General features: G+C 46.6%; 1 protein-coding gene across 1 annotated transcript; it reads left to right on the top strand.

Annotated features, from left to right (window-relative positions):
- Positions 1–6,295: 6,295 nt before the first annotated feature.
- Positions 6,296–6,877, top strand: LOC145632702 (uncharacterized). Its single transcript, XM_081685046.1, has one exon. It carries the CDS (start codon positions 6,296–6,298, stop codon positions 6,875–6,877), a length of 582 nt encoding a protein of 193 aa, XP_081541172.1.
- The last annotated feature ends 3,950 nt before the right edge of the window (positions 6,878–10,827 follow it).

Genomic DNA, 10,827 nt, shown 5'->3' with positions numbered 1-10,827 from the left:
AGTCCATGAAGGTGACGGTTTTCAAAACGGAGGTCTCAAACTATGAGTTTGGGTAGCGGGCAGTCCGGAAAACGCGGGATGCTTCTAGAAGGTTCCGGGCTTCTCTAAAGTGTTCTTTTGATGGAGTATTCTAGAGGGGATGTCTCTAGAATATTCAAGGGTCTACATGTACATAGTAGAAGGGTCTAGGGTCTTCTTGTATGTACATAAGAGTTGTAGTATTCTAGAATGTTCTAGGGTGGTCTTGGACATTCTAGCTAGGGAAGGATGTAGAAACCTCCTTGTATGTATGTATGTTCCTTTGGAGGTGGGAACGTTCTAGATTAGTGTAGAGAATGGTAGTCTAGAATCCTCCATTTGAGGAGGTTAGGAACTCTCTAGAATCTTAGGGGTTAGCTTGGATACCTATAAATAGGCCATCCCTATTCATTTGTACATTCAACCAACACACTTACATTTTCTCTTAAGCAATCAAAGCATACTTTGGAAATCTCTTGTGAGCATCTAAATTCTCTTACTTAGCCAAATTCGTAGCACACTTAGCCTATCAAAACAAAGGGAGTCCTGACTAGGAGACTAACGGGTGCTGTCGACTAGTGGATCGCGTGCAAGGGGACTTAGGAAAATAAGTTAGCACGTGACAGCGCGCTCCATTTGGCGAATCGAAATAGTTTTTCTTAGTACATAAGGTAAATGTGTAATGGATTGTTATTTTTCGCTCCCAATTTACAGGGTAACGCTCCCATTTTTTGTATGAAATTCCAATTTTACCCCTAATATGTAAATACGGTTTTTTCACCCTACGACTCACATGCTCACTCTCTAACAACATTCACTATCTCTCTTGCTCTCTAACTCTCTAAAAAACTTGAAATTCAAAATCTGAAATTTAATTTGTTTTTTTTTTTAAAAAAATTCAACAATCATCAACAAACAATCTACAAGATCGTACAAGGATGGCTGATTCGCGGCTAATAAGAACCACACACGGAGGGAGGGGTTTTGCCGGCGGTGGAGGCAACGGCGGCGGCGAGCAGGTATTGTTACGAAAAAAAAAATCGGAATCGGAACTTCCGCCTAGAAATTCTAGAAGAACTTGGGTGGATCCGCCTGGAATTTCCGGATCCTCCTAGGTACTTCCGGAAAATCTGGGCGGATCCTTACTTCCGCCTAAATTTTCCGAAAGTTCCTTGGAGGATCCGGAAATTCCAGGCGGATCCTCCAAGGGTCTTCCGAAATTTCTGGGCGGAAGCCTGGAATTCGATTTTTTTTTCGTGACTATTATGCTTTGAATTCATAATTTTTTTCAAAAAATTCTGTTGAGTATGATCTTTATTATATATTATTATTGTTATTATTAGTTGATTTTAGTGTTGTTATTTTGATGATTGGTTGTTGCTTTTTTTTTTTTTTGGATTTTGTTATTTTGTTAGTGTTGTTATTTTGTTATTGTTGCTATTATTATTGTTATTATTGTTATTGTTGTTGTTGTTAATTTTATTTTTTGTTGTTGTTGTTATTATAATTATTGTTATTTATTATATGATTATTGGTGTTGTTGTTGTGATTATTGTTATTGTTGTTATGATTAGTATGTTTTTTTTTAAAAAAAACGTTATGATTAGTATTCTTAATTTTTATTATATTAAAAGTACATATTATTATTATTATTATTATTATTATTATTATTATTATCATTATTATTATTGTTATTATTTTGATTATTGTTGTTGTTGTTGTTGTTGTTGTTGTTATTGTTGTTGTTGTTGTTGTTGTTGTTGTTGTTGTTGTTGTTATCATTAGTATAATTATTATTGTATAGGGTAGCTCCCGTTGAACTATCGCCCAGCCCCCAGGGTGCGCACTCAGTGCCGAGTAAGTAACTAAAGAAGGGCTCATCAGCCCGGAAGAGTCAGCCCGCAGGGCTGGCCAGGCTAAACTCTCCACGAAGGAGATAGTATGCCTATAAAGAGAGGGTAAAGTACAACGAAAAAGAGGTTAGACACTAAAGTTATTGCACTCTCTACATCTTTCTAAGTACACTTTCTCTCTCTAAACACTTTCTGACTTAAGCTTCGGAGGGGGGTTCCTCGAGCCACCCCCGAGGGCAGTTTACGTGTGCTGCCTTTTGTAGGTAGTTGACGGGATCTAGCTCACCTAGCAGAACCCATGGATCCACACCTGGAACAATTGGCGCTAGAAGGAGGGGATAGGATCACCTAACCTGAGGTTCACCAACTGAGCTAGGGACTAGATAACTTACCACCATGGCCGGAGAAGAAACTGTACAAACACCCACGTCCAAAACTAATGAGACCAGCCAAACACCACAAAAAGCACCCCCAGTAACTAACGATCCAAAAGGATCCACCGGAAACCCCAAATCAACCATCTCACAAAAATCGAACCCCGTCGGATCAACGTCAGCTACTGCTAAAGCAGTGGCGAAACCAATAGATCTGGTAGGATCAAGCTCTATTTTCAAGTACGGAATGCCGTTGACTGACGCGAACAATGAACTTATTGTTTCAGCACCTGTAACCCAGAAACCGCAGCCCGTGAATATGCCAGCCATTCTGCAGAACCTCTCTAAGTACAGTAAGGAGCAACTGGCTGCAATGACGGCGGTCCTTACCAACATGGGTAAGGGAGAAAGTCCATCATCGGCAACGACAGCTGTGCAGCCCGCAGCGAAAAAGCCGGAAGCCTCAACTCTCACCCCTGAGCGGAAGGAGCTCATTCAACTGAGGAAAAAAGTATTGGAGTCGGAGGCTCGCAACCTGAATCGAGAATGGAGTGTGGAGGAAATAACCCCCGCTCAAATCAGCCCGGAGAAGCGGGTCCCTCGCAGAAGGTCACCGGCCGCAGAGCGGGGATCCTGCCCGGAGAGAGACAAACGAGCGCGAATCCAGGTTGTTCCAGATGATTCCCCATTTTGCCGGGAGATTCTGGAGGAACCCATGGAGAAGGTGAAGATGCCGAGCTGCAAGTACAATGGGACCACAACACCTAAAAGCCACGTATCAGCTTTCGAGAATCATATGGTACTCTACACCATGACAGACTCTGTCCGGTGTAAGGCTTTCCCACCAACTTTGGAGGGGCTGGCAGCGGAATGGTACGGCGCCATCCCTAAATGTTCTGTATACTCGCACAATCAGCTGAAGAGGATGTTCATGGAGCATTTCATAACCCTGGTGGATAGAACCAAGATGACAACCGAGCTGATGTCCTTGGTTCAGGGAAAAGATGAGCCCCTGAGGGAGTTCATCACCAGATTCAACAAGGAGGCAACAACCATTCCAAACATGAGCCAGGAGGTAGCACTGCTGGCAATGCAGAGTGGCCTATTGCCAGGGTCACCCTTCAGAGCGTATATAGGGCGTAAGAGCCTCAAAACGCTCGCTTAAGCGCTGGGTAAAGCGCACGAGTTCATCAAGGCAGATGAGACTGACAGGGCAATGTTGGGTAGGAAAGTAGTAGGTGACCCACTCAGGCGGGCAGAGGTCACCCGGGCAGAGAACGCGCCCAGGGTGGACTAGCCAAGTAGAGCTGAGCAAACCGCAGAGAAGCGGACACGGTCGTAGGGCTGAGAAGATCCGATCCACGGAGAGGGCCAAGGCCTGGGAAATTTGATCAATATACCCCACTGACCCATTCTAGATCTCACATATTCAGCATGAACAAAGCTGATGATAAGTGGCAGAGGCCCCCAAGGATGGTAAACAGAAGCCGTGATACCAGTAGGTGGTGTGACTTCCATAGGGACTATGGCCACACCACTGATGAGTGCACACACTTGAAGGACAACATCGAGGACTTAGTCAGGAGAGGATACTTGAGCCAATTTAAGTAGTGTGATTATCCTCCCAGAAGGAGGGAGGAGGATATAGTGGGCCGAGCTGACCGTAGAGGAGGTCATAGGGGCCCAGCTGGAGACAGGGACAGAGATGGCAAGCCAGAGGGCAGGGTGTTTGTGATCAGCGGAGGTCCAGTACATGGGGGGACAGTTAATAGAGCGCGGGCTGACCTAAGGGAAATGATACATTAGATTAATGACAATGACAAGCGTAGATGGCCACCCCTTCCCCCGCAGCCACGAGCCATGTTTGATGAGTATGACCAGAAGGGCATAATTTACCCTCATGACGACCCGCTGGTGGTAACAATGAGAATTGCAAACTGGGAGGTGGATAGAATACTGATAGACGGAGGCAGCTCAGCCAACATCATCTACATCAGTGCGTTCAACGAGCTGAAGTTGGACAGAAAGGACCTAAAGAAAGTAAACTACAAGGTCACCGGGTTTAATGGCTCAGGGCTTACCCCGGAGGGCATAATAGAGCTCTCAGTCCTGGTAGGAGGGAGGTCAAGAAGGCGTGATGTCCGAGCAGAATTTCTCGTGATAAACTCCCCCTCACCCTACAATGTAATCATGGAAAGACCACTCATCCACAAGATAGGCGGGGTGGTATCCACTTACCACCAGGCGATGGCTTACACAACTAACGAGGGGCGATTAGCAAAGCTCAGGGGAAGTCAGAAGACAGCCCAACAATGTTACATCACTGCCTTGAAGCAGCCTGCCAAAACCAGATAGCAGTCAGGTTTTGAGAGAAGACTCCCTGAGCGGCTTGAGAGGAAGTCAAGGAAGAGAAAGCGTGAAGAGTATCACAGGGAAAAGGATAAACAAAAGTTAGCAATGGAAAACTTCGAGCCTGCAAAAGAAGAAGTGGCCAGACCACTTCCCAGCGGGGAGCATGTCACGGTCGAGCTCACAAAAGGTGACCCCTCGAGGACAGTGAAAATCGGGAAAGACATTCATCCAGGAGTGGGGGTCCACCTCATAGAGCTGCTAAGGAGGAATAAAGACATTTTTGCATTTTCCGTAGATGAAATGCCCGGAATTGATCCAGCGGTCATGGTACACAGGCTGAATGTAAAGGAGGATATTAGGCCAGTCACGCAGAAAAAGCGAAGATTCTCCACGGAGAAAAACCAGGCAATCCAGGAAGTGGTGGAAAAACTCTTGGAAGCTGGATTTATCGAACCTTGTGACTATCCAGAATGGTTAGCCAACGTGGTCATGGTGAAGAAGGCAAATGGTCAATGGAGAATGTGTGTCGATTTCATAGATCTTAACAAGGCCTGCCCGAAGGACTGTTACCCATTGCCACGGATAGATCAACTGGTAGACTCAACGAGTGGGCACGCCCTGTTAAGCTTTATGGATGCCTTCTCAGGGTACCATCAGATCAGCCTGCACGAGCCAGACAGGCAGAAAACTGCATTCATCACTGAAGGGGGAGTGTATAATTACATAGCTATGCCCTTCGGGCAAGAATGCGGGGGCAACTTTTCAGAAGGCAATGGATAGAGTGTTCCTTCACCAGAAAGGACGAAATGTGGAAGTCTACGTTGACGACTCAATTGTCAAGAGCGTCACGCAGGCTGGACATATCATGGATTTAGAGGAAACATTCGCTACCTTGAACAAGTATAAAATCAAGCTCAACCCGAAGAAATGTGTCTTTGGAGTGAGCTCGGGAAAGTTCTTGGGTTTTCTGATCAGCGAGAGAGGAATAGATGCCAACCCGGAAAAGGTCGAAGCAGTTCTCAATCTGCCCGAGCCTAAGATCATTAAAGATTTCATGCGGTTGATAGGCAGAATGGCCGCACTGACCAGATTCATCAGTAAGTCAGCAGACAAAGCCTTGCCATTCTATCAGCTATTGAAAGGAAACAGGGAATTCAAGTGGGGGGCCAAAGAGAAAGAAGCCTTTGAGGGCATCAAGGAGCATCTGACTAAGCTCCCGACAATGATCAACCCGGAGCTGAGGGAAAGGCTGCAGTTATACATCTCAGCATCAGTACAAACAATCGCAGCCGTTTTGCTGGTAGAAAGACAGAAACAACAAAGGCTAATATATTTCGTGAGTCACGTGATGACTGACGCAGAGAAAAGATACCCCCTGGTAGAAAAGCAAGCCTTCGCATTGGTCACAACAGCAAGAAAGCTAAAACCATACTTCGACGCGCATATAATAGAGGTCCTCACAAACCACCCGCTGGAAAAAGCATTACAAAGATGGATGCATCAGGCAGACTCTTGAAATGGGCAATTGAGCTTTCTGAGTATGAATTCGAGGTCAAGCCTAGAGCAGCCATCAAGGCACAAGCTCTAGCAGACTTCATAGTGGAAGCCTCTTATGAGGAGAAGGAAGACGACATTGGAGTCTGGAAGGTGGAAGTGGATGGGTCCTCAGCCCAAACGGGGAGTGGAGCAGGAGTCAGAATGACGTCTCCAGAAGGAAACATATTCGAGTATGCCATCAAGTTCAAGTTCAAAGCGTCTAACAATGAAGCAAAGTACGAGGCGACGCTAGTAGGCTTGCGTATGAGCCTCGCAGCCGAAGCTCGCAAAGTACACCTGCAGACTGATTCTCAGCTCGTTGCCAGCCAGCTGCAGGGGGCATATGAGATAAGGGAGGCCACTATGATGAAATACGTGACCAAAGTGAAAGAGCTGGCAGCCCAGCTAGTCCATTTCCAGATAGACTTAGTCCCCCGAGCAGGAAACTCTCAGGCTGATGCCCTATCTAAGTTGGCCAGCTCCACCTTGCAAAGCCTCACAAGAACGGTGATGGTCGAAGTGTTAGAAGAAAGTAGCATTGCCGAGAAGCAGCAGGTAAACTGCATTGGGAGTCGGAGAGCCTGGTTCTCTGACATCTTAGCATACAAGCTTCATGGCTCGCTGCCCGAGGATGAAGTACATGCTAAAAAGGTGAAGAAAGACGCAAACTGGTATGTGGTGATGAATGGAGAGCTCAACAAGAAAGGCTTCTCAAAGCCACTGTTGCGGTGTATCCCAGAATGAGAGCAGGAGGGTATCATGGAAGAAGCCCACTCCGGGATATGTGCCAACCACATTGGTGGGAAAGCATTGGGAGTGGAGGTCCTTAGAAGAGGGGCATATTGGTCAACTCTCACGCAAGACACACTGACATATGTTAAAAAATGCGACAAGTGTGAAAAGTATTCACCGGTCATAAATCAGCCAGCAAACGATCTAACTCCGATCCTCAGCCCGATCCCGTTCGCTCAGTGGGGAATGGACATATTGGGACCCTTCACCACTGGGTCGGCGGGCAGGAAGTATCTTATTGTGGCAGTTGATTACTTTACGAAGTGGATAGAAGCTGAACCCACCAAGTACATAAAGGCAACCCAGGTCAGAACATTTATACAGAAGAGCATCATCACCAGATTCGGGGTGCCACAGTGCATAGTCTTCGATCATGGGTGTCAGTTTGACTGCGACACCATAAAGGATTACTTGGGAGACATGGGCACCAAGTATGCAAGTGCCTCAGTCTGCCACCCGCAGAGCAACGGCCAAGCAGAAGCAGCAAACAAGCTGATCCTGACAGCCCTATAGAAGAAGTTGGAAGAATACAAGGGCCTGTGGGCAGACTTAGTCCCAGAAGTCTTGTGAGCGAATAGGACCACAGAGAAGGAGGCAACTGGTAAAAGCCCTTTCACCTTGGTAAAAGCCCTTTCACCTTTCACCTTGGTCTACGGGGTCGATCCAGTTGTCCCTGTGGAAGTACAAATCCCCAGCCTAAGGATACAGCATTATGAGCAGCAAGGGAATGAAAAGCGCATGCTGGAAGAGCTAGATTTCCTGCCGGAAGTAATACTAAAAGCGGCCCTTAAGCTGGCAGCCCAGAAGAGCAGGATCTCAAAAGCTTTCAACAAGAGGGTCAAGCATAGGGAGCTCCTTCCTGGAGACCTAGTCCTCAGGAGGACAGCAGCAGTTGGAAGAGGAAATCAGCATGGAAAGCCGTCAGCAAACTGGGAAGGCCCTTTCATCATCCATGAGCAGGTTGGCCCCAGAGCGTTCCTCCTTGCAGATCAAGAAGGTCAGGTCTTAAGAAATAGTTTCAATGCTGATGTGTTAAAGAAATACTTTGTTTAAATAGCCTGAAATATAGCTGCTTTAAGCTTGATACACTTTTACTCAATCTATGTTATGTTAACTAAGGCATTTAAGCTATTTATATTCAATGAAATACAAGCCTCTGTGTGAGGAGTATGTTGCACAAATTTGTTTAATATAGTATGCCCAAGCATCATATACTAACATGCAGAAGTCAAACAAGAATAATAGTAAAGTGTTAGAGGCAAGAAGCACCCTAGAATAAAATAACAACACGAAGGCATCCCTCCTTAAAACCTCACCTCACCTGCGAAAAGCAAAACAGGGCACTTCCTCGGGGACGCCTGAGGGGGAGCCTGACACGTTCAGCTTGAGCAGGGGAGAGAGGAGAAAAGGAAGAGGTGAGCTACATGGGCAACACTAAGGTCCTCTTAGTCCCATTCAGCCCATCTCTTCGAGGGGGAGAGGGCTGGAGAGAACAGCCAAGAAGTAAGCAGGCAGCGCAAACAAGCTGATTGACATAAATAAGTCTCAACATAAACAAGCTGATTGACATAAATAAGTCTCAGCATAAACAAGCTGAATGACATAAATATGTCTCAGCACGAATAAGCTGAATGACATAAAAAAGTCTCAGCATAAACACGCTGAATGACATAAGTAAGTCTCAGTACAAATAAGCTGAACGACATAAATAAGTCTCAGCGTAAGCAAGCCGCAGCATATGCAAGCTAGATGACATAGATAAGTCGCAGCAAAACAAGCTGGCGACACAGGCAAAATAAACAAAAAAAGCTGATTGACACAAACAAATCTCAGCAAGGGTAAGTCAAACAACGCTACACTAAATATATCAACCAGAACGCACACGAAACCTTTGGCCAAAGCCAAATGGAGTATGCAACGCACAAATACTTGAAGCAGGTAGAAAAGGAAAGATAAAATATAACAAAACCCCTGCTGAAATGCAGCAGAATGCAAAAGGAGCAGGAAAGCGCTAAACAGCCAAATCGAAAGGATAGGGAGGCCCAACCTACGAGGCCCCACCAAGTATAGCAAAAATGCTGCAATGAGATCTGGATACTGCTAAGAGATGCTAGATTGTGGGCAAATGTGCAAACAACAAAATAAATAGCAAAACAAGGCAGCAGGAGAAGACCATAAAGAGCATACATTATAAGGCTGAACCCCTACCCACCAAGGCAGAGTAAACATTCAGCAAGTCAGATACAAGGCAAATAATGCTGAGCCCTCGTCCACCAGGACAAGGAAACACTCAGCAAATAAAGTTGGGAAGTTACAAATTCAAGTTAAGCTAGGCAGACCCAACAACAAAAGACAAAGTATTCTGAAAATACATAGAGAAATATAATCTTTGGCAGTTATATACCCCAAAGATAGTAACAAAAACTACCTAGTTACAACAGATCTGGGTGAGGGAAACTCAGAGGAACCACTGGAGTAGGAGGGTGACAGCCGCCATAACCTTTATTGATCATCAGTCAAAGACTCCACTCCAATAGCTGCAGCAACGTCAGGACAGAGAGGCACCTCTTAGTTCAGCACAGCCTTATTGGGAATCTTGCAGCCCGCAGAGCGAGGGTGATCAGCAGGGAGGTCGAACAAACCAGCCTCACCTGCAGCTTCAACCTTAGCCCAGAAGGCGTTAAAGCGAGCCTGCTACTCTTCACCCTCACCATACAAACTGCTAACACATCAAGCCGCAGCTTCCCATCCTCCATCATAGCGATCAGCAAGGAGCTTGGCAAAAGCAGGAGAGAGCGCAAAAGACTTGAGAGCCTCCCTCCTAGCAGCCTCCAGTGCAGTAGCGTGCGCAGCCTGCAAGTCCGCCACCTCCGCCTCTAACGTCTTCACCCTGGCTTGAGAATTCCCCAACTGCTCTTGACAGTCCTTCAGCTTGGTCTGAGTGAGCTGAAATTCTCCCAATTGGAGCTGCAAGGCATCCGCCTTCTCTCTCGGTGGAGTCACTTCATTGGCCATAGCATCCTTCTCAGCATGAGCCTGCTGAGCCTCTAGAGTCTTCTGGGAAAGGGTTATGCCTTGGTTTTGGTATTCCTTCTCCACTGACAGCAAAGCATTAGACAAATCCCCCACAGACATAACAAGCTGCAGTAAAGGCAGAGAGGAAGAGTTAGCCAAAGTGGGAGTTAACAGAAGACGTCAAAATGAAAAGTAAAGCATAATAATAAGTAAAGCAAGACAACCACTGCAGCACAAGCAAAGAAAATCTGAAACAAGAAAAAGAAAAGATAAAAGCAGAGACTAACCTTCTGCAAATCATGGCAGGCAGTGGCCACTGAAAGGTTGACTGAGCTGCGCGTAGAATCCGCAGGGAGACGAACCCCCTGAGTCAGGCGGTATCCCAGAGTACCACCCTTCTAAGGGTCGTCTACATATAAAGACTCATCAGCCCTCACATTCATCAAAGGCCGAAAAGGAGCGTTCTCAGCTCCAGAAGGGCAGAATATAGGGCGCTGATGGATGTCAATAGGGACCTCAGCAAACTCAACGGCCCCAGTAGGGCGGAAAGTCCCTCCAGCAGAAAGAGAGGACGCAGAAAGAGGATTCTCAAAGGCATCACCCAGGAACTGGTGAACGCAGCGGTTAAGCTCACTGGAATTCCGAGTGTCTCCCCCACCAACGTTCCCACCTGGGTGCCCAGTGTTGGCAGACGTGGAAGCAAAAGGGTCTGGGCCAGGAGAGGTGCGAGCCTTTTTCGTCTCAGGCTGATCCCTAGCAGGGGAAGAAGACATAAGATCGTCCTCCAGGTCAATCACTGGACGATCCTACTGGAGAGAGCCCACCCCGGGTGGCGCTTCGGAGCCGCCCCCTTAGCCCGTAGGGATGCGGCGGGATTCTTGGAAGCT

This window comes from Chenopodium album, chromosome 5, assembly GCF_948465745.1.
Source record: "Chenopodium album chromosome 5, dcCheAlbu1.1, whole genome shotgun sequence".
NCBI classification, from domain to species: Eukaryota; Viridiplantae; Streptophyta; class Magnoliopsida; order Caryophyllales; family Amaranthaceae; genus Chenopodium; species Chenopodium album.
The sequence above is the reverse complement of the archived record's forward strand: the minus strand, read 5'-3'. Positions and strand labels throughout refer to the sequence as shown.

Excerpts from the sequence above, each read along its gene's own strand:
- LOC145632702 (XM_081685046.1), top strand. The coding sequence starts at position 6,296 with ATGACGTCTCCAGAAGGAAACATATTCGAGTATGCCATCAAGTTCAAG.